We start from the raw sequence: 27,692 nt of genomic DNA, 5'->3' as shown, positions 1-27,692 counted from the left end.
GCCTTTAATACCAACAAACAAACTCTTCGCTCTCCCTAAAGGAGGCGCCTTTGATCGGAGCGAGGCGAACCCCGACGGGCACCGGCACCACCGGGACCTCCACGGGCATCGGCACCATCGGGCACCGGCACCGGGACCCCCAAAATACCGGCACCACCGAGACCCTTCGGTCACCGACACCGAGACATCGCCGTGCTCCGGGCATCACCTCTCCCTCTGGGTATCCCCAGCATTGACACCGGGACAGCCCCGAGCACCGGCACCGGGAGCAGCACCGGGACATCGGTTAGCCACACCGCAGCAGCCGGGCTGTGACACCACAGCACCCACCGAGAACAGGGACCGAAGCTCCCCGGGCACCGACCGCCGGGCTGAGATGCTCCCCGGTGCGGGTCCCCTCGCTTTCCTCCTCCGGTGTCTGCTGCTGCTCTTCGCCTCCGAGAGCCGAGCACGGGCTCGTAAGTAGGGGGCTGAGCCCCTGCTCCCCTCCGCGTCTCAGTTTCCCCATCTGTGGGGGTCTGCGCCCCGAGAAGGAGCGGAGGGCTTTGAGGGCGGGGCTGGGAACGTGGGAGGTGGGCAGGATGGCCCAGGCTGGGTTCCCTAACCCGGTGGAGGGGATGTGGCCGTGGCCCCTCCACCTGCTGCCGGCCCCAGCTCTTTTTGGGGATAGACTGTAAGTTCAGGGTCCCTTCCCTTGGGCTTGATATTGCATAGGAAAGGGAGCTGAACTGCTGCCCTGTGCCTGCACAGGTCCCATCCCACTTGGGTTCATCTGAGAATGGGAGGAGGAATGAGCAGACTGGGGGAAATGACTCCCCCCAAAGCAAAGCTGAGGACTTTTCTCCTCACCCATCCCTTGCTCCCTCCTGCTCCTGCTCCCAGAGTGGGATGGGGAAGGGAAGTTCTGCACGTGCTTAGGTCTGCTCAGCAGCTTGAAGGTACCCAGGAGCTGTGTTTGGCTCGGGGGAGGCACTGGGACTGCATGATTAGGACCCATCATGACCCTATGTTTATTCTCCCCTTTAGTCTACTGAAATCCCACTGGGCTGGTGGTTGCACTGGGGTGATTTATCACTTGCCTGGTGCCAGAGCTGTGTTAGGCTCCCAGCAAAGAATCCTCCTCCTGGAGCACAAACCCAAAAAACATGAGCGCTGGGTTGCTTGTTCCAGGGGTTGGGAGGGCTGGGGGGAGGCAGGAGGGTGGATCAGGATGTGCATAAGGAGTCTGTGGCAGAACATACTGAGATTTCCAATCTCTGCTCCCCAGTGCTGTGTGCAGCCCTGGAGAGCAAAATCCAGGTGAGTTTGGCTCTTTTCCCTTCCCTGGGCTTATTGACAGCACTGAGCTCAGCCCACAGCATCTGATATTGCACATGGATGTGGGTCTGATGCTCTGCTGTGTTAACTGTGGTGCCCACATTAGGAGAGGGATGGAGACATCCCCAGAAGGTGACATCATTGCTGAGTGAGGTGGAGGTACCCAGTGGTGGCGGCAGAGCCCCTAAATTGGGCACATCTCAATGATTTGAGACAGTGTGAGCAAAAAGACCTGGGCATGGTCCTCGATCCCAAGAGGATCCAGGTGTGTTTTGGGGACAGGATTGGAGCCCACTGCATAGTATGGTGCAAAGGGTTCCAGATGCCACACAGCTAAGGACAGGGGGTTTGGTGACACCATTCACTCTGCCACTCACTGCCCCACATTTTGCTCGAGGCCAAGACCTTAGGACAAATGAATGCAGGAATAAATTAGCTCCAAGCAGGCTCATCAGACAAGAGACCTACAGTGTGTCTTGGCTAAAAATAGGTGAGAAGCAGAAACGCTCAGGCTTCAATGGCAAGTCAGAAAAGAAGAATTTACCCATAGAAACAGGCTATTTTAGGGGATTTACACTCTCAACTGGAAAAATATTGGAGGCACAGGTTACTGGGCTGAATGCTGCAGCCCGTCCTCTGTGAGCAATCCAGCATAAGAGCTTAACGCAACGGCGTGTTGGCTGGAGGATTTAAACAGCAGCATCTCTGGAGAGAGCAGGGCTTTTCCCCAGGAGCTCGTGAGTTATTGTTCCGTTGGTTTATAATGTGGCTTCTGGAGGAAGGGGCTCTGCCTGTCCTGCTTTAAACTCCTGTGCTGTGTGGGTCCGTGTGCTCCAGGATGGGAAGAACCAGGACAAAAAGCACAAATCCTGCTGGCTGCCACGGTAAGGGAGAGGTGAGGGCTGCGCACCCCGATGGAAGCACCCCTTTGGGGAGGAGTGGAGGTAAATGGGGCTCCATCCACTGCTTCTGAGGCTCAGGGTTGAGCTGTGAGGCTGCATTTGTGGAGCTGTGGGGATTCCCCATCTCCCAGAATTCCAAGAATAAATGCCCAGCCCAGAGCTGAGTAAGGCGAACGCGTGGGAATTGATCTGGACATGAGCAGAGCAGTTCAGGTGCAACATGTCAAGGGCCCAGTGTGCTTTACCCAACCCCTTTGCTGCATTCTAAACCCTTCATAAATACCAGGCTGTCAAGGGAGCGCCTGCACTTTCTACACCAGACAGTGCTTTTTACACTTTATTTATGGCTGCTCTTAAAACTTGAAAACTGGTTTGCATAAACACCCCCCGTGCCTGGCATGGTGCTGGTTGCAGGTGCCTGATCTCTGAAAAAGCCAAGAGTGTTGCTGGGATGTGGGACAGAACTGGGGGAGCAACGTGGGTTTTGGGGTCGGGGAAATCCCAGGCTGGGATTGGAGCATGAAGCACAGCATTGTGTCTTTGCTGGAAGATGCAGGATGTCTCAGTAGTGTCCTTTCTGGGGTATCTAATGCCCCTCATCCCTGAGCCGCAGGAGCAGTAGGTGGAGCCTCATTTACCTTTCATTATGGGATCCCCTGGTATCCAGAGGGAAACTCTCTGCTAGGGAAACAGGCACTGGGCTGGTTTTACCCTAGTTTTCTGTGCTTTTGGGTCTTGTGGGTACTTTAGTCCCTTTCTAGCCATGGTTCGGGCTTTACAGTGTGAACCCATGCTGCGGATGGGTATGTGAAGGCTAGAGCCATTCAAGCAGTGATGTAAAAGCAGCTTTACAACTCCCGTGACCAATTGGACTCTCTTCACATGTCTGCCTCAGTCTAGGAGCAGGGGTTTGCATGCTCGCATGTAAAGGCGTGTGCATGTTGTATGCATCTGGCTTGGCATCACTGAGATTCAGTCCCTGTGTCCACAGGGAAATGTCATGGCTATAGACAAGCAAAGGATGTTTTGACAGCAGAAAGTGGGATACTGGTAGTGTTCAGATTTAATAATTTTCAGTGGTTCCTGCTAACAGACTGCCTTCCCACCTGCTTCACCCCTTGGCTCAGCCATGGGTGAGCATTGAGGCAGCAGGATAAGTCACAATGCTTTGAGAAACCCACGGGGACATCCATGTCCCTCCAGGCCATTGTGGAGGGGATGCAGAGAATTGGCTCACATGGGCAGTGCAAAGGGGATGGGAGAGCTTCAAGGGACAGGTCCCATGGACATGCTGTCCTGAGGGAACTTGTACAAGTCCAGGAGATGTCCAGGGATGGAATGACCAACATAAGGGTCTTGTGCATCCATTAAGGGAGGCTGTGGGGTACTGTGGGCTCTCCTTGGTTTGTAGTCTCTTACTGGGACATGAGGATGTGGGATGACATCTCTGCTCCCCAGCAGTGGGATTTTCTTGGGGTGAAGGATTTTCAGTGGTCACTGCAGGTAGAAGAGAAGGGATTTCTCCATCCTGTTGAGTTTATCACCTCAGGCTGGTGTCTCTGGACCACCTTATGAAGATGCTGCTCCAGTGGATTCATACAGCATCTCAGAACCTCAATAGCCTCATCTGGTGCTTAAATCTTCTGGTGCTTAAATCTAACCACCCAGGCTTTGCCATTCCCATCATGAGATTCTCCAGGTTGTATCTCCAAAGGCAGAGGGGAGGGAAGCAAAGAGGAGGAGAGGGGAGAAGAAAGGGAAGAGGGAAGGGAAGAGAGAAGGGGAAAGGGGGACAGGCTGACTGCTTCTATGTCCTTTTTGTCCCTGTCTTGGCCAGTGATCACTCTTCTTTACAACAGCCCTTGCTTGCCTTACACCCCGTCAAATTTTCCATTTCACATCACATGCTGCCCTTGCTGCTCAGGATGCTATTCATGATAATTAATGATAACTGAAGATAATTAATGATAATTAAAGTCAATAAGCCCTGGGCACAGCCTCAAGTGTTGACCAGGGGTGTCGGAGTCATGCTCCTGGCACGCTCCCCAGTGCGGTGTTGGCCAGTGCCTACCTGGCCTTTGCCAAATGCCTGGGCACTGTTTGGGGACAGCCTGTGCCAGATTGGTTTGGCTGTGAGTTGGGCTGGGCCATGGCCCTTGTTGGGGCTGTCAGTGATTGGATTTAAGCAGATGATGCTCACCCAAGAAAGAATTGGAGCCACGGCAGAAGGTCAGGGATGCACACAACCCATAACGGTGTGCAGAAGAGAAGGATCTTGCAAGGAGGGCTCCTATGTTTGAGAGAAAGTGGTCAAATGGGAGCTGAACTTGGAGGGCTTGGGAATGGGGAGCTCACCTCTTTGCACCTCTGCTCCTCATATTCAGGTCACACAGGGTCACTTCTGAGTGGGGAGCAAGTTTCAAATTGTGGTTGTGTTGGGGTGGCATGGGACAGGCTGGGCTCTGGTCCTTTGCTCCGCCTTCGTGGAGTCCTCCTTTGGGAAGAAAAGCGAAGTGGTGGCTTTGGATTCTAATGCTGCAGCCTTGAAAGTGCTCTGCAGCTCAAGAGCCCTCCTTGGAACATGAGAAGTAAAACAAGATGACTTTTGTGAGCGTGCTATTGCCGTAGATGCAATAAATAAGGAGACTGAAAGGCACGGGAGCGATTTACTGCCACAAATGGCTTTTCACTCACAGCGAATTGGGAAGATATCCAAACGTCAACCTCTGAAAATGAAATTATTAGCCTGGCATGGGAAAAAATGATCCAGAGCCTCCAGCTTTTAAGCCTCCTCCTTCCATCCATCCCAGCTTGCTTTTAACCAAATAGGCGTACGCCTCCTGCCAACTACGCGGCATAGCGCTGCTGAGATGCCGACAAGCGTCTGCTGCTGCCCGGCGCTGCCACTCGGCTCTCATTTTACCAGCAGGCCTTCTGCAGACATGAATCAGGCTGCTTTCGAGGGCTGGACCCAAACCAGGTCTCCACTTGTGAAAAGCGAGTGATTAAATGTTTGGATGAAGCAGCCAACTGGCATGGGAGCCTGCAAGCCGAGCGGGGCTGTGTCACATGCAGGCAACTTGATTTCTTCACCCTCAGCATAATTCATGAAGATACTGCAAGCAGGGAGAAATGAAGTCATTTTCTCATCCTTTTGATGATGAGTTGTTGGTTCCCTTCCCTTCCCTTCCCTTCCCTTCCCTTCCCTTCCCTTCCCTTCCCTTCCCTTCCCTTCCCTTCCCTTCCCTTCCCTTCCCTTCCCTTCCCTTCCCTTCCCTTCCCTTCCCTTCCCTTCCCTTCCCTTCCCTTCCCTTCCCTTCCCTTCCCTTCCCTTCCCTTCCCTTCCCTTCCCTTCCCTTCCCTTCCCCTCCCCCCATCCCCTCCCCTTCCCCTCCCCTCCCCTTCCCTCCCCTTCCCTCCTTTCCCCATCCCTCCCCTTCCCTCCCTTTTCCTCCCCTACCCTGAAGAATCTCATGATGGGAATGGCCTCACATTGCTGTAAGGTTCAGGTTGGATATTAGGGAAAAATCCTTCTCTATAAGAGCAGTGAGACGTTGGCACAGGCTGCCCAGGGAGAAGGGAATCACCTTTCCTGGAGGTGTTCCAGAATCATGGGGATGTGACATTTAGGGACGTGGTCAGTGGGTATTGTAGGATGGGTTGGGGTTGGATGTGATTATTTTAGAGGTCTTTTCCAACCTTAATGAGTCTATGATTCTATGAACTCAATGAGGAGCTAGAAGTTGGCAGTGGCAGAGCACCCATTGGGCTCATCCTGAGGATGCTCAGGAGCTGGCAGAAGGGGTGGCAGCCCACCAAAGTGTATTCCTAGAAGTGATGCCTGCTTGCTGGGAGAACTTGCAATGAGGAGGTGGCATCTCCAGTGCTGGTGGCAGGAGCTGGGTGCCGTGCCCCTGCAAACAGCCGTTCCCCTCTGCCCTCTCCCCTAGGGCTCTGTAAGATTTTAAAGGCCTATAAATGCTTCAGGGAGTGTAAACATCTCAGCTGCCTCTGAGCAACGTCATCACCCACACTACCTCAAATCGCCTCAATGACATAATCTTTTAAATCACCTCCAGTTTTAGTGGGGCTGTAAGCACTTACAGCACTAATAACATGCGTGGTCAGGCATGTACTTATTCACAATAGAAGCACTGGTGCTTCCTCCAGCTGTTTGGGTCCTGGGGACACGTCATGGGATAGCAGGGGCAGCCACCAGGCTGCAGTGAAGTTATGGGGTCTGTTTTCATTATAAGTCTGGCTCAGTCCTGTAGGGCCAGGTGGGGCTGTCTGATGTGGGCCTTAAGGATGGCTGAATTGGGTTGTTGTTGGGGGGATATGGACCTGCTGCATGCTGGTCCTCATCCGCCTGAGGGTGTGCAAGCAAAGAGTTGGAGCTGGAGGGGATTTTCTAGGGACTTGCTGGAATCTGGGGTGAGAAGGGATCTCCCAAGGGTATCTCCTGCCCTGATGGTGTCCAACACCTCGCATCCCTGTGCCATGGCACGTTAGATCCATCCTGGCAGAGGTAGGACTGTATCATTTCTGGGATGGAAGCCTCCAGTTCAGAAGCTGGAATCTGGTTCTTCTCTTGATGGTAGGATCAGAGAGGAATAAAAAAATTGTGAATTGTGGTTTTTGGGGTGAAGTTTTGACTTGGTCAGCCTGCGGTTTTTCAGCATCTCCCAAATATTTCCATTTAAAGTTGGGACGTGTTAAAATTGCTGGCTTGAGCATTGTCTTCTCCCACAAATGTCCTTTTTGTAAGGACCCCTTGGGCTTGCTGACCCTCTGGGGCAAAAAGTGGATATTTCTCATGCAGAGACTGGCAGGGAAAGGTTGGTGTCATGTTTGGAATCATCCTTTGTGCAGAGCCACAGCTTTTCTACAAGCAAGAATGGGGAATGGGTGGAGATGTCTCAGTGGTGAACTTGCTGTTCCCAAGGACAGGCCCATAAAGGAAGACATTGGTTCAACCAACACCGTCCCAACCAGTGATGCCTGAAGCCCAGTGAAGCCAAGGGCACTTTAACTGGTGGGACTGGGCAAGACTGCGCCATCCTCCTTGGGCTGATGTGTTTGTCAATGGATCTTTCAGAGAATGATCTTTCTTACAGAGACCAGAAGTTTTCCTTCAAAATGCTTTTCAACTCCCAAATGTCTTTTCCACTCCAAAATGTATTTTTATTTACCCTTTTTCCATTTTTCCATTTTCTATTCTTCATTTCTCATTTCTTCTTATTCCCTTTTCCTTTCTTCTATTTTAAAAATCTCTCCAAACTCAGACTCTCCTCTCTTCCCCACCACTCACAGCCCTTCTGGTTTTCCTGGGGGAAATTCCATCTCATTGTGTCAACCTGCAAACAGCTGCCTGCCTTCAAATGTGGGTTTATTCTGACTTGTTTTAGAGGTACAGTGCTAATTTGTGCCTCAACAACACACATTCTGTTCCTCGCCTGCAAATGCAATCCAGCATGTACAGTGGAGTTGCCATTTGGTCGGATGAGTCCCAGCATAAAGAAACCTTTCACAGTTAAAAAAAAAATGGTTCTGATGAATGTCTTCACCTTGGGGTTGGGTGGATGGGGTGTGACTGTCAGCTACTCATGGGTGATGGCATGAAGCCACTGATCCCTCCTTGCTCTGCTCATCGCAGAGGAAGGAGAGCTCTCCGGAGAGCCATTCTTTCTCTCATGTAGTCTCTCCCCATTGTCTTTCAGGGCCGGATATGTTCTGCGACTTCAATGGCAAGAAGTATAGCCCAGGTGAGAGCTGGCACCCCTACCTGGAGCCGCAGGGGCTGATGTACTGCATCCGCTGCAGCTGCTCCGAGGTATGTCCCACATGCATTGCCATAACCAGGGCATTACCAGCTGGTTCTGGTGTCTAATTTGACAAGAGAAGATGCTTTCCACTAGATTAATATATATTTACTTTTGATAAATCCCCATATCCCCCACAGATGTTGGGTTGACCTTGTGAGGGAGCTGTCTCGGCAGCATTGGTGGGCTGTGGGTGGAGGTGGCTCAAGGCTGCACTGGGACCATGGGTGATCATTGGTGATGATAGAGGAAACCATGAGCTGGCAGTGAGCCTGAGCTGAGGATGGTAAGCCAGGAGCTGGATCGATGAACCTTGTGGGTCCCTTCCAACTTGGGATATTCTATGAATCTGTGAAGCCTCAGTTGGCTGAGTTCCACCAGCACCATCTGTCGTGCTAAGGGGGCTCTATCATGCAACAGCCTCTTCCCCTAGAAAAACTCCAAGAAAGGGGCAACTTTGGGAAGCTCCTTCTTTCCTTGTGGGATAAATGTGTAGCTGAAAGGATCACTCTTGTCTCTCCCCAGAATGGCAACACGAGGTGCTATCGGATCCAGTGCCCCGCTCTGCAATGTGCCAGTCCCGTCACGGACCCCCAGCAGTGCTGCCCACGGTGTCTCGGTACGGGGCCATCCCATGGGGAGGGAATGACAGGAGCAAAGGGGAATTTTAGGACGAGAGGTAATGGCCTTTTGTTGCACCAGAGGATGTTCTGGTTGGATACAAAGAAAAAGTTATTCACTGAAAGAGTGGTAAAGCACTGGCACATGCTGCCCAGGGACGTGATGGAGTCACTGTCCTTGGAGGTGTTCAACCTCCAACTATGGGGATATGGCACTAAGGGACGTGATCAGTGGGCATAGTGTGTGTGATTTGGGGGTCTTGGAGGTCTTTGTCAACCTTAACAATCTGTGGTTCTATGACTTTGGGTGTGGACATGGCGCTGACGGGTTGATTATTGGACTTGATTTTAGAGGGTGGATCACTCCCTGTGGCCACCATGCCTGTGCAGTGCCAGGGACACAAAAGCTCCTTGTACCCTTCTGGGTTTTCATAGGAAGGAAGCAGGGAAACTGAGTCACAGGCTTGCTTACAGCTGTTTTTTGGACATAGCTTCGTTGTCATCGCCTGAGTGCTCGAGGAGCTGCACAGTGGTTCTGGGTTTGGTCTTGAGGTCATGGCAACAGTGGCAGCTCAGGCTGCTGGCATTGCTCTTGCCTGCACAAAAATGTCACTTTTTTGTAAGAGGACCCTTTAACAAACCACTTTCTCCGGCTCCCCCCCACCCTAAGGAGCCTTGTAGGGGCAAAATATCAGATCACAGATCAGTGACAAGTCTGAAGTCAGCACATGAAGCAAATCATTTGACTACAGAAAGTGCTGACTACAGGAGGAAGAATTTTTTTGAAGATCTTGCACAGTTTTTAAAAATCTTTTTCCTTTCTTGGATGTGATGACCTCTAACATCAGCCAGAGTCAGATGAAAAGCCCCAGGCTCTGAGCTGTGCATGTCCCTGCTCATTGACGGGGAATGGGACCAGATGACCTTTAAAGGTCTCTTCCAACTCAAATGATTCTATGATTCTATGCAAATAGCTTCTCCCGAGGGTAATTAGCTAAAAATGAACAACATCTGTCCAGGTTAAACCTTTGTGGCAAGCTCATTGCAGTCAGGGCAATTCCATTCTCCGAAAGCTTTCGGGCACCTGAGTCCTCACAAGCTGTGCACTGCCCTGACCACTTCTTCATAATAACTGATGTGTCAAAGCTCCCTGTTCTTTGGGGTTGGGCTGGGGGGAATCAGCTTGAACAGCCAAGCTGGTGGGGGCTGGCTCTCATTTCTTTGCTCTCTTCTCCTCCCTTCCAGAGCCAAATTCCCCTTCTGGTCTCCGGGCACCTGTCAGATCCTGCCAGTACAATGGGACAACGTACCAGCAAGGAGAGATGTTCACCACCAGTGAGCTCTTCCCGAGCCGCCAGCCCAACCAGTGTGTGCAGTGCAGCTGCTCTGTAAGCCAGTGATGAACCCTTGGGTTGGGAGGGCTCGGGGTCTGCAATTATCCTGCAGTGTCAAAAAACTTTGCAGGAGCAATCTGGGAAAATCAGTCTGAACATCTGGTCACACCTCTTGGTTGATGGAAATCCATGGACCTGTCCTAGGCTAAGGTTCCTTAGGGCGCACAGCGGGCAAAGCTTTGTCCCAGAGGATGCAGAGTGGTCTGTACAGCATTCAGCTATCTCACCTGCCCCACTGAGACGTCTCAAGACATCTCAGGTTGGATATTAAGAAAAATTTATTCTCCGAAAGAGTGGTGATGCATTGGCACAGGCTGCCCAGGGAGGTAGTGGGGTCTCTGTCCCTGTTCCAGAGCCATGGAGATGTGGCACTGACGGAGTGGTTAGTGGTTATGTTGAGAGTAGGTGGAGGTTGGGCTTGAGGATCTCAGAAGTATTTTGCAACCATAATGGTTCTATGATTCTATGAATGTGTACAGTGGGGATGTGTTGACAATTGGACCTGATGATTTTAGAGCTCTTTCCAACCTTAACGATTCCTTGATTCTTTGGAAAAGGAGAGCCAGAAGCCTTTCTGCACATGTATTTGCTGCAAAATAGATGAGGTTTGTTGCAAAAAGGATCTGGGAGAGCTCATCTGCAACCTGCAAGGTTACATGGCCATGAGGTGCTAGCTAGGCCTCAGGAATTATTGGGATGAAGAGACTGGAGTGGAGCAGAGTTGAACTCCAGATATGATTTAGTGTCTCCCAACCACCGGTGTTGGGGTGTTGTGCCTCTAGGAAGAGCTCCTGCCCTGTGTGGTGGAGCTCATCCTGGAGATGATGGCAGATAGACTGGAGGCATTAATTGCAGAGTTGTCTATCTACCACCTCTCTACCACATCAGAGAGAAATCCCTCCTCCCTGACCCTCCAGCAATGTCCTGAGACATGGCTTGCTCCACTCTGCCTCTCCTACAGGCTGGAATCCTACAAAAACCCATTGAAAAGTGACAAACTTCTCTTGGGATGCACAAAGCAGCCTGGCCAGAGGTGATGGTGAATGTGTACAGAGCGTGGGGCAGCACGAGCCTGGAGCTGGGTGGATGGGTGGGGAGGTTCCTCCTTCTTGAGGAAGGGAGCTTAGGAGTGGTGTTGCTGGACTTGGATACTGCCATCAAAAAGAAGAGGGTGGCACAGACATGGCTTTCACGAGCTGTCACACAGAGCTCTGGAGGACACCAGCTCCACCTCTCTGTGTTCTGCTTGCAGCAAAGAATTAGGCTAATCTTGGCCAGGAAAGAAAGAGGAGTGAGCAATCACCCCACATCACTCCATCATGCCAAGAGCATGCACCTGATGGCTACTGCTGAGTGGTGGGTTAGCTTTGATATCTGGCATACCTGCTTTTAGCCCTTGGTGTTTGGCTAAACTTGGAGCCAGGTGGCAAGAGCAATAGTTCGATGATCTCTAGAGGTCCCTTCCAACCCCTACAATTCTGTGATTCTGTGATTCTGTGATTCTGTTCATTCTTTTAGAAATTAAACAGCTTTTAGGGCTTGTTCCTCTCTTACCAACCCCAGCTGGATGCTAGCCCACCTTCTGATGGGGACAAATGCTGGGGAAGGAGCCCTCAGTCTGACCCCATGTGCTGTCTGACCCCACCATCTCCAGATGTGGGGACACACAGACCTGCCTATCGCTCTTGGAGGCACTGGATCTCAGTCCAGCTGTTTATTGGGCAGGATAATGCCTTGGATACAAAGCAGAAAATAAAAGGATGACCGTGGAGCCCTGCAGTGATGGGGTCTTGCAGGGCTGTGTCTGATCTCAGCTGTTAGAACAGCTGCGTGAACAGCTGGTGGAAACAGCTTCGAAAAGCATCCTGAGACCAGAGCCTCTGGCTCAAACCCTGCTTCATATGACGTGTTCTCTCCCACCCAGGGCAGGCCCTGGCTGTGACCTGCTGGTCAGAAGGAGAAGGAAGAGCATGCTTCTATAGCCTGATCCTTCTCCCTGTAGGTCTGGACCCCATTGGATGCTCCCGAAGGCTTTGGTTTGTGACCTCCATGTGATCCACCAGACCTCCTGCCTCCTCTCTGTGTCTCCTGCACTGTCTCTTGGCTTTTGGATGGTCAGGGATGCTGCTGTGATTTGGTTTTCTGGGGACATCTTGGTTAACTTGTTTTCCATTGACCAAGAGCTTAGTGATGCCCTGGAGAACACTGCAGCATGGAGAAGAGAGCCTTGCTGGTGGGATCTGGCTGCTTCTGGGCTGCTGGATATCTTTTTCAATCCTGCAAAGCAGAAAAACTCGTCCCTGCAGCAAATGGTTGCAATTCCATTGAGCAATGTAGGACTGGGGTGCACAAGCATCAACACTGGCCTTACTCCATGGTTTTCAGCTTTTCATTGTTTTTCCAAACTAGCCACCAAGCCAGGAAGGCCCACATCTGATCATCCATCCATTGCTCTTGGTCCAGTGTCTTTGTGTACTCTGTTCTGGAGTTATTGAATGAGAGAGAGGGCAGAGCTGTGAGATGGAGCAAGCTCCAGTTCAGCATTGCAATTCCCCTATCCAGCAGGTCCTCATCCTGGGTTGTATTAAGGAACAGGTTCTTGTGCCAATCTAAGCTGGCGCTATGCAGAGTTTACAGATCTGTGGTGGCTGTTCCAGTTCTGATAGCACTACTGATGTCTGAGATCAGAGCATTACCTATCCCTATCCACCCCCTCCACTTGTGAGCATGTGGGTTGGCAATGGGATCCAGCCTTGCTAGGAGAGGGCCACCACGCCATGTCCTGCAGGTTGAAGAGCGGTGGGAGCAGATTTTCAGCGTTCAGTCATTGGGTGATTAGTGATACTTGAGGATGGTATTCTGGGGTGCTGATGATTTATGCTGGATCTACAATCAGAAGTGTTGGCACCCCAACACCGGGTGCTCATAGCTCTGTCTGGACATTGGCAATGATGACAATATATATTTTTGCTCTTCTCTCTTAGGAAGGCCAGATTTACTGTGGCTTGGTGACCTGCCCAGAGCTGCTGTGCTCCAATCCCCTAACCGTGCCAGACTCCTGCTGCCAGGTCTGCAAAGGTAAGAGGAGCTGCTCCTGAGCAAGGACTATGGGCACAGGACTGCCACTACCTGACAGGAACTATTTCAAAGAACTTCAGCAGGGTTTTGGAAGTCTGTCTTGTAAATTAGGCCACTTGCTATGTCTGAGTCACACCAGGAAACGAAAGACACGAGTTCCTTTTTTTTCTCCTATGCTACCTCTCGAGCACTTAGTTGTGTCCAACCCCCCTGCAGCCCATACACTGGCCAGGGCCGAGCTCTTTGTCCCACCCCCGCTGCATCATGCAAGGGATGCGACCTGCACAGAAGACAACATCCTCCAGACCACTTGCCCACTAGGATGGTTGTAGTTTAATTGGCCATGTATTAAGAGTGGTGCATGCTGCTATTTCTCTACGGAAGTTTCCAGAATAACCGGGGCCTGAAAAAGAGTCCTTTTCCACCTCAGTGCAGCATGGCCTTGGTTGAGTTTCACTCTTGAATTTGCTGCTGTTTTCCCTAACTCCCACCTAGGAAAGTGAGGAGAAATCCAGATCCACATCTCTGGATGAGACCAATTCAAGAGCGAATGTGTGGATTCACGCCTTGCTAAATTCCCAGCTTGAAATGACACTTTAATCCCAATACCAGAAACATATATGAAGCTGGAAGACCACTATGACATCCTGACCGTGGTCACAGAGTGATCTGTGGGCACCTCCTTGAAACTGCCCCCTGCTGCAGTTTGTGCCACTCTGTGCTAGGTTTGGTGGCATCTGTAAGGCTTTGGTGACCTCACCACAAGCAAAGAGATTGCTCTGAACAGAGTGTGGATATTTTGCTCTGAGGCAGCATCCTTTTAGAAGAGCTCAGGTCCTACAGAAAGCCCTACATGAGGGCCAGACGTGTTAAAGTGCTTTGCAGCCACTGTACTCATTGGGAAAACCAGAGCCTGGCCCAGGTGGAGTTGGTTGTGGGACACCAAACAAGCAGAATTCACGGAGCTGCGGGCACCACCAGAGCTACTCTTGCACTTGAGGCACGTCATTGACTCAGCACTTCATTTGAAATGCCTTTGGGTTTATTTTTAATGCCAAACCATCTCCATCACCTTGTACTTAATCTCTAGGATGTTTCTATGCCACCTAACCTCAGCAGTACACAAGGTCCTGCCTTTCTCAGAGCTGGACTCTTGTTAGCTGTCAGTGGGGATAAAAGAGTTTTTGGGGTGTGACACAGATGAGCTATGCTCCCATTTGCTGTGGATTTTTGGGGTGTGACACAGACGAGCTATGCTCCCATTTGCTTTGGATGATGTGAATCCTATTTGCAATGCTCCGCTCTTCCAAGAGCTCACAGGCAGTTCAGCACCCTGCAGAGAGCTGCTTTCAGTCATCTGGACCCCAGTGAACAAATCCTCATCCATCTCTGCAGCATTTCACTGGACCATGTTTTTTCCTTGCAGATGGCTCGTATGAGAAGTCTGCGGAAGAGGAACCCCTGCAGTTAAACAGAGGTGTTGTACGTGACATTTACATTTTAAAACTCAGTTTGTTTCTTCTAACAAAGCTCCATTAAACATCTCAAAGAAAGCTATTTGCCCTTGGCTATAAGCTTTACAAGAAATGACCCATAGCATGAAGGCAGCCAGCTTTGTGGGCAGTAGAGCCACTGACACTTGGTTTGCTGAGTTGTGCTTGGGAGTTGGCTTTAGGTGAGGGCTCTCAGCATAGGCTGAGCTGTTAGGACTCTTGTCCTCTCCTCTGGAACATCTCTGCTGTTCTGGAAGAGCAGAAGATCTGTGGGAACTGGAAAACTTGGGTACTTCTCTTTATTGGCCAGTGGGTTAAAATGGCTGAAGGAGTTGAACAGAGAAATTCATATGAGACTGACAGTCATATATGGCCCCTACCCATGGAGTTGGGTGGTCCAAATCTATCTTCGAGAGCTTTTACTTCAGATGTTGGGTTTTACTCCTCCCCCGAGCTCAAGGGTGTCCTCCTCCCATTTGTCCCTCTAACACTGAGCTGGCCATGAGCATGCTTTCCCCAGACTGTTTGTATCAGCAGCCCCAGCAAGGAAAAAGTGACTCCCTGGCTGCTCAGAGTTCATTCACGGTGACATTTCAAAGCTGGGCAGCCCATGCCAGCTCTTTGGGAGTAGGTCACTTACAGCTCCTGGCCCTTCCCTTTTCCATACTGCTGAGTGAAACGCCAGCGTCACACCTCCGCCACCTATAAAACCTCCAAAATAGACACAAGGAGACCCTTTGTGCTGCATGTCTTGTCCCAGCACTTTGCTCCAGGGATTTTATTCCTGCCAGCTGACAATGCTCCTGGTACCAGCCAGGTGAGAGGGCAGGATACAGCCCATGCTCACCTCTCCGATCCTTGTGGTTCCATCACAAAGATGCCAGGCCTCAGTTGCCCATTTCCCTACTAGTGTAGGAGCCCAAACACCATGAGGGTACAGCCTTCGGTGTAGGTATTGTGTTGATGCTGCCCCAGTGAGAGAAGGTGACCCACATGCAGCCTACAGAGGACAGCAATGAGGGACACTGGGACTAACTGCTCATCACTCCTTAGACAGTAATGGCACTGAGATGGCTCCTGCTCATTGCTCATCCCCGCAGTCTCTGAACCTTCCCATTCTGTGGCTTTTTGCAGCATGGAGTGAGAACAACCAAACCACCTGGGTCTGAGTCCCCTTGTTTTCTCTGACTGTTCCCAGAGGCACTCACAAGACCAGTGCTTGGGGGAAGCAATGAACAGAAAGCCACCTGGAGCCACCGCATCCACCGTGCTCAGTTCCTCACTGGAGTTCATCCCCCGGAGCTTCAAACCCAAGGGGGGAGGTGGCACCACCGTGAAGATCGTTTTGAAAGAGAAGCACAAGAAAGGTAAGGGGAAGGGCCAGGTGGTCTCTGTGTCTCCTAAATTGCCTTCTCCAGGACTCTGGGCTCCAGAGAAGCTGTTTCAAAAGCAGCTTTCCAACAATGACCCCCCGACACGCTCACTCACACAGCTATCTCAGCCCTGATGGCCCTGACCCTAGGATCACAATTCCTTTTCTATATGAATCTTCAGCCTCAGGGCTGGAGGAGGGCCAAACTTTGGGGTGTTTTGGAGATCTGGGACCTGGGAAGGGAGGTGTTCAGTTGAAAGATCTCACATGGTCTTTCTGTGGTCTTTCTGCTGCAGAGGGACATGGGGTTCCCCCCTGCAACTGCCTTCGGTATGATGGGTCCATTGGTGGTGCCATGGCTTCCTCCTGGAAAGCAAAGATGGGGAGGAAACTGCACGGAGCCAAAAGGGAGGAGAGGGGTCTCTTCTCCTCTTGGGGACTCTCCCAGTACCATGCTTCCACAAAAGCTCTTTCCAGTCTTTGGAGATGAAGCCCTGGAGGAAATTTCTGGGACCTCCAAAAATTTGCATGCAAAAGTCAGCAGGTGGCACTCTTCACTGTGCTTGGTGCTGGTGGAGGCCTTGGAGGGACCCTGGGCTCATAGAAGTCAGGAGACAGGTGAACTCCTGCCCACAGCAGCCCCATACCCCTACTTGACCCCAGCAGCCTCCACCTTCTGCAGCCTGGTCCCCATGTCCCATGGCACCTCCTGGTTGGGGAGGCTGTGATGTCCCCACGTCACTCTGCAGGTAGATGTGTTGTTGGTGGGTCATGATCTTCAATGCCACAGGACCACGCTTACTGTGTAGGGCCACGGTCCTCGAGGCTGTAGGGCTGTGCTCCTCGAGGCTGTAGGGTTGTGCTCCTCAAGGCTGTAGGGTCATGCTCCTCAAGGCTGCAGAGCCACTCATTTGTGAGATGTTGAAACCTGTTGAGCTCCACCAGGCCTTGGGTGTATGAAGAGAAGGAGGATTTATTCCTACTGGCATCGCTTTTCTCTCTCCTCCAGCCTGTGTTTACAATGGGAAGACCTACTCCCATGGAGAAGTGTGGCACCCCGTCTTCCGGCTCTATGGGCTCCTGCCCTGCATCCTGTGCACCTGCAGGGATGGTGTCCAGGACTGCCAGAAGATCACATGCCCCAAGGAGTATCCATGTGACTCTCCGGAAAAAGTAGATGGGAAGTGCTGTAAAATATGTCCAGGTATGTGAGATCCTACCTGCTCCTGCAGCTGTCCTCCATTTCCTTCCTCAAGCTTTGGTTTAAAGCCCTGGGCATAAGGATGTATAGGGTTTCACATCACTGAATTCATGCCAGCTGAGTTCTGCAGAGCACACAGTGATGTAAGCCTGTCTTGGACTGAACTGAGGTGAGGAAACTGATCCCAAAATGTTGCATGTGTTAAGTGGATGTAGAATGGAGAAAGATGTCTGAAGAGCTACGTGCTAATGGTCTTCAGATAGGCAGGAAGGGGAGAGGACCCAGTCTGCTCTCCAGCCCTCACTTGAGGCGTTGGAACAAAAGTTAGTGGGTTAAAGCGTGGCAGTTTGAAATCAGAAGGACACTCTCCAGGTGCTGTGGAACCTATGGTTTGGGTTGAGCTGGAGTTGAGGTCTCCATCCCTGGAAAGGGAGGGTTGGCCATGTAGCCATCAGAGTGAGCCAGGAGGAGCAAGGCTGGTCCTGGGGCTGGGACGTGGTGAAGCGACATCTTCTTTTCATATTCAGTGGATCTGGGGTCTCTCAGCTGCTTCCTGGCCTTTGAAAAGCTGTGTACCCACAACGCCAGACCTGGTAAAAATGTGGCATAGCTTCAGATCTTCTCTGTTTCCAATGGAGAATGTTCTCTAGCTTATACCTTAGTGTTATCATTTGGTATTGGATGTTCAGATGATAGACAACCCGCTGCTTCCATAGAGAGGCTAAAGATACCTGAGCCTGCCTGCAGATGTGGCAATTGCTGGGTCATCTTCTCAGATGTACTCCTTAATGGAGGGGTCTCACCAGGAGAACAAGCAAGGGACATTGTCAGGTTGAAGAATGGGGGCAAATAGACTGCACAGCAATCTCAGCTGGGATTTTCAAGGTTTTCTCCTGCCAAGCAGGGAGGTGCTGGGACAGCCTCCCCTGGGGAGCAAAGGGCAGAATCCCAGCTTGTTTTAATAAGACTTCTGATATGTTTATGAGCAAGATTTATGACGTGGTGCCTGGTGGGAATGGGATGTGATGACTGAGCAGATCCTTTCCAGTCTTGCATTCCCATTATAGCAGTTCTCTCTGGTTTAAAGTCTACAACTTTCTCTGCTGGGATCTCTTGTCTGCTCTTCAGACTTCATTTATTTCCAGTTAAACACTCTGACCCAGCCAAAGTGACTTTCCAGTACTCATAGATAGCAATCACACACACACACACACACAGTGCTCAGCCAAGTTACATGCTTGTCCTTTGCTTCACTGCACAGCGGTTTCGCCGTCGTCATTTTCCAGGCAGTTTCCATGGTCCTGTCCTCCTCTTGCTCCTCTGAACACTGTAACTTGGAGGGAAATGCTGACTGCTTTCTGTTTGCAAAAGGGAAATTGCTGCGATGCATTGGTCGGGAAACAGCTGCCGTTGGTGCGGGGAGAACTGGTGGCCAGAAGGGTCCCTACTCCTCCTCCTTGATGTGTTGGCCATCAAGTGGCTCTGGTGTAAAGCTCTGAGGCTATTAAATACCTGTTGTACAAGAGCACGTGGCTCCTTGCTGGTTGTGGATGTGGGGCTGCCTTGAGCGTTGCAAAAAGCAGCCCTGGCGTAGATGAAATGTGAGGGATGGAGGTTCTGCACCCAGATCCCGTGGTGACAGGGGTGAGTGAGGGTAGTGGCATCTGGTTGTCCCCTTGGGTCACGCTGGAGCTGCAAAATTGAACAATTGTTGCTGAATAAGCCCTGCTTTGCACTTCTTTACATTGAGATTTCCATCCTCCCTCTACCAGTGTGTGCAAAGAGTAGCTCAGGACCACCCCAGAAAGCCTGGGGAGGGCAGAATCAGGCCTAAAATAACCGTCCTACTAAAATAAACCCCACGTCTCTATTTATAGCCAAACTTTCTTTCGAGTAGTGTAAAAAGCTCCAGCATCCAAAACGACAGGGGAGAACAAGGCTAAATTCAGCTGAGCTCCTCTGCGTTCCAAGGACCACAACCAAAGGCAATAAATCTCCTTCCAAAGCCATGGGGGATTCTTCATTACTCCAGAAACAACAACAACAACAACAAAAAATGAGCATCTCTTCTTTACCCAAGGGTGTTGGAGAAGTCATACAGGGTCCTGGGGATGTTGTCCCCATTGCTGCATGCCTGGACCAACGTGAAGGAGCTCTGCGTGGGGAGGGGGCTGAGTTTGGGTCTGAGCCCACCCGTGGGGCTGGGATGGGCACTGTGCCCAGGCAGCACGGCCGCAGTGCTGGCTCCCGTGCTGTGGGCTCATCCCTCTGCCTCACTGACGTTGCTTCTCTGGGATGGGAGGGAGATGGGAAGGCTGGGCTTTGCTGCATGGTGTTGGCACCAAGGTGGTGGTTAGAAGGGATGCAGGTGGAGAAAATCACTCTGCTCCATCACTGCTGCTATAGGGGCTGCTAAAACCAAGAGGAGTTGAAATTGTGGAGGTGAGCAACTCCACAGACCCTTTATCAATGTCTTCCTTTGTCAGCATTTCCTTTTGTCAGCATCTCCCTTTGTCAAGATCACTCTTTATCAACATCCCCTTTTACCAATACCTCCCTTTGCTTCCAGCCTTGATGCACATACTTTGTGTCTGTTGGGATCCAGCCCCAGGTCTGAGCCTTCTCATCCAGCCTTTCAGGAAGCTCCTCCACCTCCTTCGTGTTACTCTTGCCCTATTTAATGAACTGTTCTTCTCTGTGCCCAGAAACCAGAGTCAAACCCACTGATGAAATCGTCACTGAGAGATGTGGCAAGACCCCCAACCACGTCCTGGTGTACATGTTTGTGCCACCAAGCTCCGAGAACTCCAAGGAGATCCTGAGGACAGTCGCTATTGAGAAGGAGCTCACGGAAGAGGTGGAAATCTATAACTGGAAGCTGATTAAAGGTGAGTCCCATAACAAAGTCAGCCAGCAATAGAGATCTGCTTGGTCATGTGCTGCTTTCCAATCGTAGAATCATTAAGGCTGGAAAAGGCAACTGAGATCACCAAGTCCAACCATCAACCCATCACCACCATGCCCACCAAGTCGAAACCTGCTAACAGCAGGCTGGCTTTTCTGTTTTCCCTTTTTGCACTCTTCTGCTATATTTGCATGCAGGCATGGTGTTGGAAACCACTTTTGATCCCAGTGTACCCAGCCAGAAGCTGTAACACCATCCAGTGGCACAGCATCTTGGACGGTTGAACTAGGTATTGGTGGTTGGGCAAGATGATCTTAGAGATCTTTTCCAACCTGAACGAGTCTATGATTCTGTGTGGGCAAACAAAGCAGAGGCTGTGGGGTTGTTCCTCAAAACCCACCTGCTTTCAAGCTAAACACATGGAAAACTGAAGGAAAAAAAAAAAAGTATTGTAGTCATTTTGTATTTTTGCTTTTGCCCTTTCTTTTTCCTGATCCACCAACTGCTGGGAACAAAGCTTGCAGTGCTGCATGCAGGGAAGATGAGCTGCCCCAGCCTGCTTTTTGGAAAAGTGGTTTGGGATGTTTGGTTGGTGCACACTCCAGCAAAGCACAGTACAGAATCTGTCAAATGACATTGATCTTTTGCACTCTCTGTGTACATCTAGCTGTGCCACACTCTCATGGACCAGGTCACCACCCAAGCTGCGTGATCTCGTGAATCTTTGTGTCTTGTTTTTTTCTGGGCCTGGGTGCCCAAAACAATGTTCCAGCCTCAAATCTTTGTTAGACATACTTGCAAAAACTTGTGCCTTGGGCACTTCGGGTCAGTTGTGCCCTACCTGTGGACACAGCGACCTTCAGAGCATGGAGCTGGGTGTCTTCTGGACTCCTTTAAACAGATATTCTGCTCTCCTGGATAGGTGTCTCACTTCACTCCCTAAAGGAGCTCTTATCCCTCTTGGGGCTGTTCCCAGTCTTATTGAGACTGTTGCCCTAGTGGGCAATATTGGTGATAGTTGGCTGGTTGGACAAGATGATCTGAGAGATCTTTCCCAACCTTAACAATTCCATGATTCCATGGTCTTCCCAGCTACTTAGGGTGGGTGCATGTGTATTAATCAGAGAAATTACCTCCAGAGATGGAGCTGTGGCTGTCGCCATGTTCCTACCCACCCCCCTCCATCCCCCACGTTCCTCCTCTCTCCATCCTCCCCCAGCACAGCGAAGCCTCCTTCACAATGGCACCTTGTAGCTGGAGGACAGCTGAGCTGCACTGTCTGGGCCCCCACTCCCCCCTCCCTTTTCCTTTCCTTGCTGCTTGGCAGAGGTCACCACCCAAACCTTCTTGCCACCTTCTGAGGCCAAAAGCTTCATGTCTGCACGGAGCTCCCGAGCCCTGCCAGCCAAGGACAGGGGAGGCCCTTGTCCCCGAGGCCAACACAGCTCTTTTGCTTGGCAGAGCAAAGTGTTACTATTGGGAAAGAGCATGAGCTCAGTCACATATGGATTCCACCTCTCCATGGTCCATCACTCTACCAACAGAGCAGCGTGTGTGGAGCAGAGAGCCTGCAAGTCACGCCTGGAGCCTGTCCATCCACCTTTGTATGGGCTTACCATCCTACGTGGCCTCCTCTATTTCTGTGCTGGGATGGTTTCCTCTTTGAGGCACCGAAACAGAGGGGAAACCGACAGCAACACCCAGCCCAAACCTCTACCCACCTCTCTGGTGATGCCCCTGCACGAATCACAGTGGGGGCTTCCCCACAATTTTAGGGCTCAGGAGATTTGAAATGTGACTTTCTGATGTTTTGGAGAAGGAACTTTTGCAGGCAGTGTGGACAAAATGGATGAGATCAGAAAGAGACCAGCATTGTTCAGAGGCTTGTCTTTGCCTCCTGTACTTGGAGGTGCAGTGCCCCATGGACTTCTTTCACCCTGCTAGGCTGTGATTAGACAATGACCCAAAGATCCTGTTTTATCCTGAAAATCTGTGGCTCTGGAAACTTCAGCCATCCTCATCTGGGTGTATCCTCTTGTTATGTGTGCTTGGAGATCTCCTGCTACAGTAAATCTATGGTCTGTATAATTTCTTCCAGAGCCACAAACCCTTTCTTTAAGGAGAACTGTTTCCAACATGCAGCCTCCCTGTAGCTCACACTCCTGCCCTTGAATTCTCTCTGGGTTGGCTGTCTGGGGACAGCAGACTCCTTTCCCCTGATGCATTCAAAGATGCCATCAGCTCCAGCCCATGCCATCTGCTCCACCCTCTCATCAGTCTTTCCTTGACATTAGCAATTTCTGGTCCTTTGGTCTGGCTGTTAGTTCATTCCTTGCACTCCATATTGGAATCTATCTGCTTTTTGCCTTGGGGCAGTGCATAAAGCACCAGGAGGGGTGAGAAGAGGCAGCGCCACCACCTCCCTGCATCTCATCCTCCTAAGCTCAATGCCAAGGTCTGTTGGGCAGGAAAGCAAATGGGATCCTGGGCTCCATCAGCAGAGGGGTGGCCAGCAGCGACAGGGAGGTGATTGTCCCCCTCTGCTCTGCTCTTGTGAGGCCCCATCTGCAGCACTGTGTCCAGGTCTGGAGCCCCCAGGACAAGAAAGACAGGGAGCTGTTGGAGAGGGTCCAGAGGAGCCACAAAGATGAGCAGAGGCTGCAGCACCTCCCTGCAAAGACAGGCTGAGGGAGCTGGGCTTGTTCAGCATGGAGAAGAGAAGCTGCGGGGTGACCTCAGTGCAGCCTGCAGGACCTAAAGGGAGCCTGCAGACAGGAGGGGAGTCAGCTCTTGGAAAGGGGAGATAACAGCAGGACAAGGGGAAATGGTTGGAAGTTGAGGGAGGGCAGATGGAGGTTGGATGTCAGGGGGAAGTTCTTTAGGGAGAGAGTGGTGAGGTGCTGGAACAGCTGCCCAGAGAGGCTGTGGATCCCCATCCATCCCTGGAGGTGTTCAAGGCCAGGTTGGATGGGGCCCTGGGCAGCCTGGGCTGCTGTGAAATGTGGAGGTTGGTGGCCCTGCCTGTGGTGGGGATTGGAGCTTCGTGATCCTTGAGCTCCCTTCCAACCCGGGCCATTCTATGATTCTGTGATCTGCTGGCATTGCCCAGCCTTCGCCACCCACATTCCTCATTCTTCACCAGCTCCATCCGTGTTGGCTTTTCCATTACTTGCAGACCTGGGTTAGGTACTCATGGACACAGTCAGCAGGCAATATTGGTGGTAGGTGGACGGTTGGACTGGGTGATTCAGAGATCTTTCTCAACCTGAATGATTCTATGATTCCATGGGCAGCAAGAGCAGACTATTCTCATCCCCTTGCGAGTGCTGACTCGACATCCATGTTCCTCCATGGCTCCCCAGCTCCTGGAGTGTGTCAGAAATGACCATCCAGAGACCACACATCTCAGCCAGCTCTCCAGGGGCTCTGGAGTGTAAATCATCCAGGGTCAGTCGATTAAACGATGTTTATCTCTTGTGGCTCTTGTTTAAAACAACCTCCTGGTTACTGGTGGAAAGTGCTTCATCAGCCCCAGGGCTGTGAGTACATCCTCCTGCTCCTTTCTAAGTATAGAGAGAAGGATTTATGGAACACTTGTGCCTTCCTTGCGTCATTAACACTTTTATTATCTCCATCCAGCGTCTCCTTTTGTTACTGGTAGGACTCCATTTCCCGACCCACTTACAGGGCTTATTAATAGCCCAACCGGCCTCATATTTCTCCCGATGCATTAAGACTTCCCGTATTAACTTTCCACACTCCACAACATCCCATTTAGATGGATCACACGCTGGTTCCCATCCATTACACACTCACCGTATGTGTAACTGCTGCTGGGAAGCAGGAAGGTCTCTTACCCAAACAGAGAGAAACGACATCAGACATCAGTGCAATGCGGGGCACGTGGGAAGGAGCTGGGAGAGGTGTGGGGAGGATGTGCCCCACATAGCTGCCCCCTTCATCATGCTTCCATACAGGGATGAATATCCTGACCCCTAATCCCACGGAAAGGTCACTTCCGTTGCTAAATGTGTGGTTTTCTCATGTCAGACATCTGACTCAGGCATCCCCTGAATGGGACAGTGCTGGCGCGGGCTGAAATATCCATCTGAGGTCGGCCATGTGTTTCCTGTCCTGGAGAAGTTACAGGGCTGGGGGCAAAGGAATGGAAAAACTTTGATCCTGGCTGCTTCCAGGGCTGGGCATTGTAGTCTTTACCAACCATAATGATTCAATGAGTCTATAAAAAGGAGGCAGAAGGGGGTGGGAGAGACCCCCATTGGATGGGTGGCATGGGGAAAGCGAGTGGAGAGGAGAGGGATCCGGGATCCCATTGATCCCAGTTTTGTCCCTGTGATGATTTCTTGGAGATCAGAGCTCTTCCAGTGCAGTTTGGAAAAGAGATTTCTCCCGGTCCTACACTGGGCATCCCAACCTCTCAATGAGTTTTGTTGGACCCCACAACCTAAATCCTTGGGTTGTGTGCATCAGGAGGGGGTGGAGACGTGCACCAAAGCCATGCTGAACCCTACAGCCCTACAGCAATGCCCCCATGCTTCTCTCTGCAGGGATATTTCACTTGATCCAAACCAAGAAGATCAGCAAGCAGGAATTCAAGCAAGAAGCACAGAACTTCAGGCTGATCACCAGGACGAATGAAGGTAAAGAGCCCCTTTGTCCCCCCCTCCTGCTGGGTCCCACCACCCCGTGCTCTTGGTCAGTGGTCACATTTTCTCTTTATGGGATTGCAAAGGGCAGCCAGCTTTCTAAAAGTGGACGTGCTCTTGTGAAATGCAAAGGCGAGATCCCTCCAAAGCCCGTAAAACTGTTTGGTTTTTATATCTGATCCGTCTGGTGTGACGGGGTGGGGAGCGAAATTATGCGAGGGATTTGAAAGAAATAAACTCTGGAATATCTTTGAAAATCATTCTTAATGTTCTTGGATGTGCGTAAATGTTACAAAAAAGAAGGAATGCTGGTGCACATGTGCCTGTGCAGAACGAAACTGCCGCCCTGTTTCCCTTTGGCTGCCTCTTTGCCTGGGCTGGATTAGGGTTTAATGGGTCAGGCTGGGATCGAGGCCATTCCCGTGTTGTTCAGCATCCATGGGTCAGGGTATTGGCTGCCCATTATGAAGCAGTTTACCCAGTGATGGTGTAGGTCAAGGTTGATTTTCACCTTCAGCCCATTTGAGACAGCACCTCGTGGCCAAGCGCTGCGGGATTTTCAAGTCTCTGCTCTCAGGTTGGGCTCCACAGTGAATGGGGTCTCTGCCCCTCACTGGGACTGTGGGGAGGCCAATCAGCTATAAGGGATGCAGGAAGGGGCTGAGCTTCCTCCAGCATCCCTGGGGTGCATGGCAATGTGTTATGGGAGGGGTTGGGGGAGGCTCAGTGCCTCTTTTTGCGGCGATGCTTTTGCTTTGCAGGGATGTTTTCTCAGGGAAACCCTGGAAATGTCATTGACTGAGCTGTTAATTGCATTGTGAGAGGTTTGTGGAGCTCTGCTTGAGCGTAGAAACATAGCTGTAGCAAGGAGGGGAAAGGAAATAGGGGATGGAGGATGGGGTGAGGAAGGGAGGGTGGGGAAAAGAGCGTGAGATTAAGAGGATAGAGGATGAGGATAAGCAAGCGTGAACAGGGGATGCAGGAAAGGGGAAAGGGATAAGGAATAGAGGATCGTTGGTCATAGAACAGCTTGGGTTGGAAGGGACCTTAAAGACAGTCTAGTTCCAACTTGAGGATAAGAAAAAGGGAATAGGGAAAGAGATAAGGCATGGAGAGAGGGGATAGGAATAGGGCATGGGGATAGGGAATGGGGGTGTTGGATAGGAGATAAGAGATAAAGGATTAGGGGAGTGGGGGAAGAGGAAGATGATAGGGAACAGGGAGCAGAGGATAGGGAACAGGGATAGCTGATAAGGGATAGAAGTTAAGGGATAAGGAGTAGTGGATAGAGGATGGAGGATAGAGGATAGATGATAGAGGATGGGGACAGAGGATGAGGGGTAGGGAACAGTGGTTATGGGATAAGGGTCATGGGGTAGCAATCATCTCTGGCTGCAGCCCCTAGTGTTCCAATGGGAGACACCAGAACCCTTCAGCATCTCTCAGCCTCAGACCCATTGTAGTTGTGAGATGACAAAGCCCAGGACCAGCTCATGGGGCTGCTGATGAGCTGCCCTAGCAGTGGCCCCCAAGGTGCAGTGGGTGTGATGCAGGGGGCAGATGGGCTTTCTTGATCCCAGTAAATGAGGGTGAGTGCTAACGAGTGTCCATCTCTGCTCACCCAGGTCACTGGAACATCTTCCAAGCCCAGACATCAGAGCTGAGGATGACAGAGAGTCCAGAGAAAGAAACAAAGAACTTGTAAAGAAAGAAAAAGAAAAAAAAAAAAAAAAAAAAGAAAGAAGAAAGAAATAACTTTAACCTAGCTATTGATTTATCTACACCCACACACACATACACACCTACACATATATACAAAGAAAAGTTGCATTATTCAATAGACTGGCACAGCAATAAGAGATACACTAGTGTAAATGGCAGCAGCTCCAGCAGATGAACCAAACCCAACCACCACCACCGTGTCCACACCAAAGCCACCACGGCAACATGATGTCCCTCAGAGTGCTCCAGGGGGACTGGAAGAGGCCATCGTGTCTCCTGCTGCTGAAGGAGCCAGGTGGGCAGAGGGGGAGTGCAGTGTGAAGACAGGAGGCATTTCTGGGAGCACTGGAGCCAGCGACCAAGCAGGATGAGAACGTGCTTTGGATCACTGTGAGCATTGTGATGACCTGCAAGGAGAGAAGACGTATCCCTGTCTCCTTTCTTGGAGGCCATGTGATCTGCAAAAGTGGTTGTTGTTTTGTTTGTTTTTTTTTTGGCCAAATACCCTCCAAAAAGTATTGAAAAATCTTGAGTCTTTCCTCCTGATTCATAGGATCATAGAATGGTTTGAGTTGGAAGGGATCCCTAGAGGCCATCTGGTCCAAATCCCCTGCAATGAACAGGGGCACCCACAGCTCCCTTGATGCACTGTTTCAGCCGTTTCCCTTCTTTGCATGTCGTTTTTGGAGGACCCACCTGCTGACACCATGGAGGGGAGCCAGGGGCATGGGGTGGTGGCACAAATTTAGGTCCAACAGCACCAAAACTGCTTCTCATGGTGTGGGGGTGGAGGAGGTGCCACTGGATTGCTGGTACCACCTCTTTCTGTCCCTCTGTCCCCCCTGCAAGAATGTAACCTCCGGCACTCGCCACTCGCTGGCTCTGAGACTCCAAACACTGCACTAACGAAGCATGTCATTATGCTCTATATTTATCTGTATCCTACATACTATCTTCTGGGCTGTATTCACAGGAGGAGCATCTCCCAAAGGACAAACAGGGCCATTCCTGCAGCACGGAGAGGAGGGAGTGCAGCAGCACCTCTCTCCCCCAGACTGGAAATAGCTTTGGGGGATTTTCAGGTCGTTTGGGTACATGTATTTATCCCCAGTTTCTTGTTTTATTCTGTTTTGATAAATCTATTTATTTGGAGATCTGGATCTGTCGGATCGATCTGATTAAAGCGCCTTTTTGATTCA

The 27,692-nt window shown here is 51.0% G+C and overlaps 1 protein-coding gene across 3 annotated transcripts; it reads left to right on the top strand.

Moving 5' to 3' along the window:
• CHRDL2 (chordin like 2) lies at positions 1-27,692 on the top strand. 3 transcript variants are annotated; one of them, XM_085216597.1, is made up of 11 exons: positions 1-458; positions 7,940-8,052; positions 8,567-8,720; positions 9,907-10,049; positions 13,040-13,133; positions 14,560-14,615; positions 15,825-15,993; positions 17,008-17,202; positions 19,905-20,087; positions 24,673-24,765; positions 26,397-27,692. In XM_085216597.1, exons 1-11 carry the CDS (start codon positions 377-379, stop codon positions 26,474-26,476), a joined length of 1,362 nt encoding a protein of 453 aa, XP_085072723.1. In that variant the 5' UTR covers positions 1-376; the 3' UTR covers positions 26,477-27,692. The 3 variants fall into 3 exon arrangements, with proteins under 3 accessions (XP_085072723.1, XP_085072722.1, XP_085072721.1); XM_085216596.1 differs by having other exon boundaries at positions 44-458; positions 8,567-8,660; XM_085216595.1 differs by lacking the exon at positions 1-458 and adding an exon at positions 2,016-2,201.

This window comes from Meleagris gallopavo, chromosome 1, assembly GCF_905368555.1.
Source record: "Meleagris gallopavo chromosome 1, MGAL_WU_HG_1.1, whole genome shotgun sequence".
NCBI lineage: Eukaryota > Metazoa > Chordata > Aves > Galliformes > Phasianidae > Meleagris > Meleagris gallopavo.
Note: the sequence above shows the minus strand (reverse complement) of the source record. Positions and strands in the feature narration are given on the sequence as shown.

What these genes read in the sequence shown, in the direction of transcription:
- CHRDL2 (XM_085216597.1), top strand. Translation starts at nt 377, where the DNA reads ATGCTCCCCGGTGCGGGTCCCCTCGCTTTCCTCCTCCGGTGTCTGCTG. An exon ending in TGCAGTTAAACAGAGGTGTT is followed by an intron (nt 14,616 to 15,824) that starts GTACGTGACATT and finishes GACTGTTCCCAG; the next exon opens with AGGCACTCACAAGACCAGTG. An exon ending in GATCACCAGGACGAATGAAG is followed by an intron (nt 24,766 to 26,396) that starts GTAAAGAGCCCC and finishes CTGCTCACCCAG; the next exon opens with GTCACTGGAACATCTTCCAA.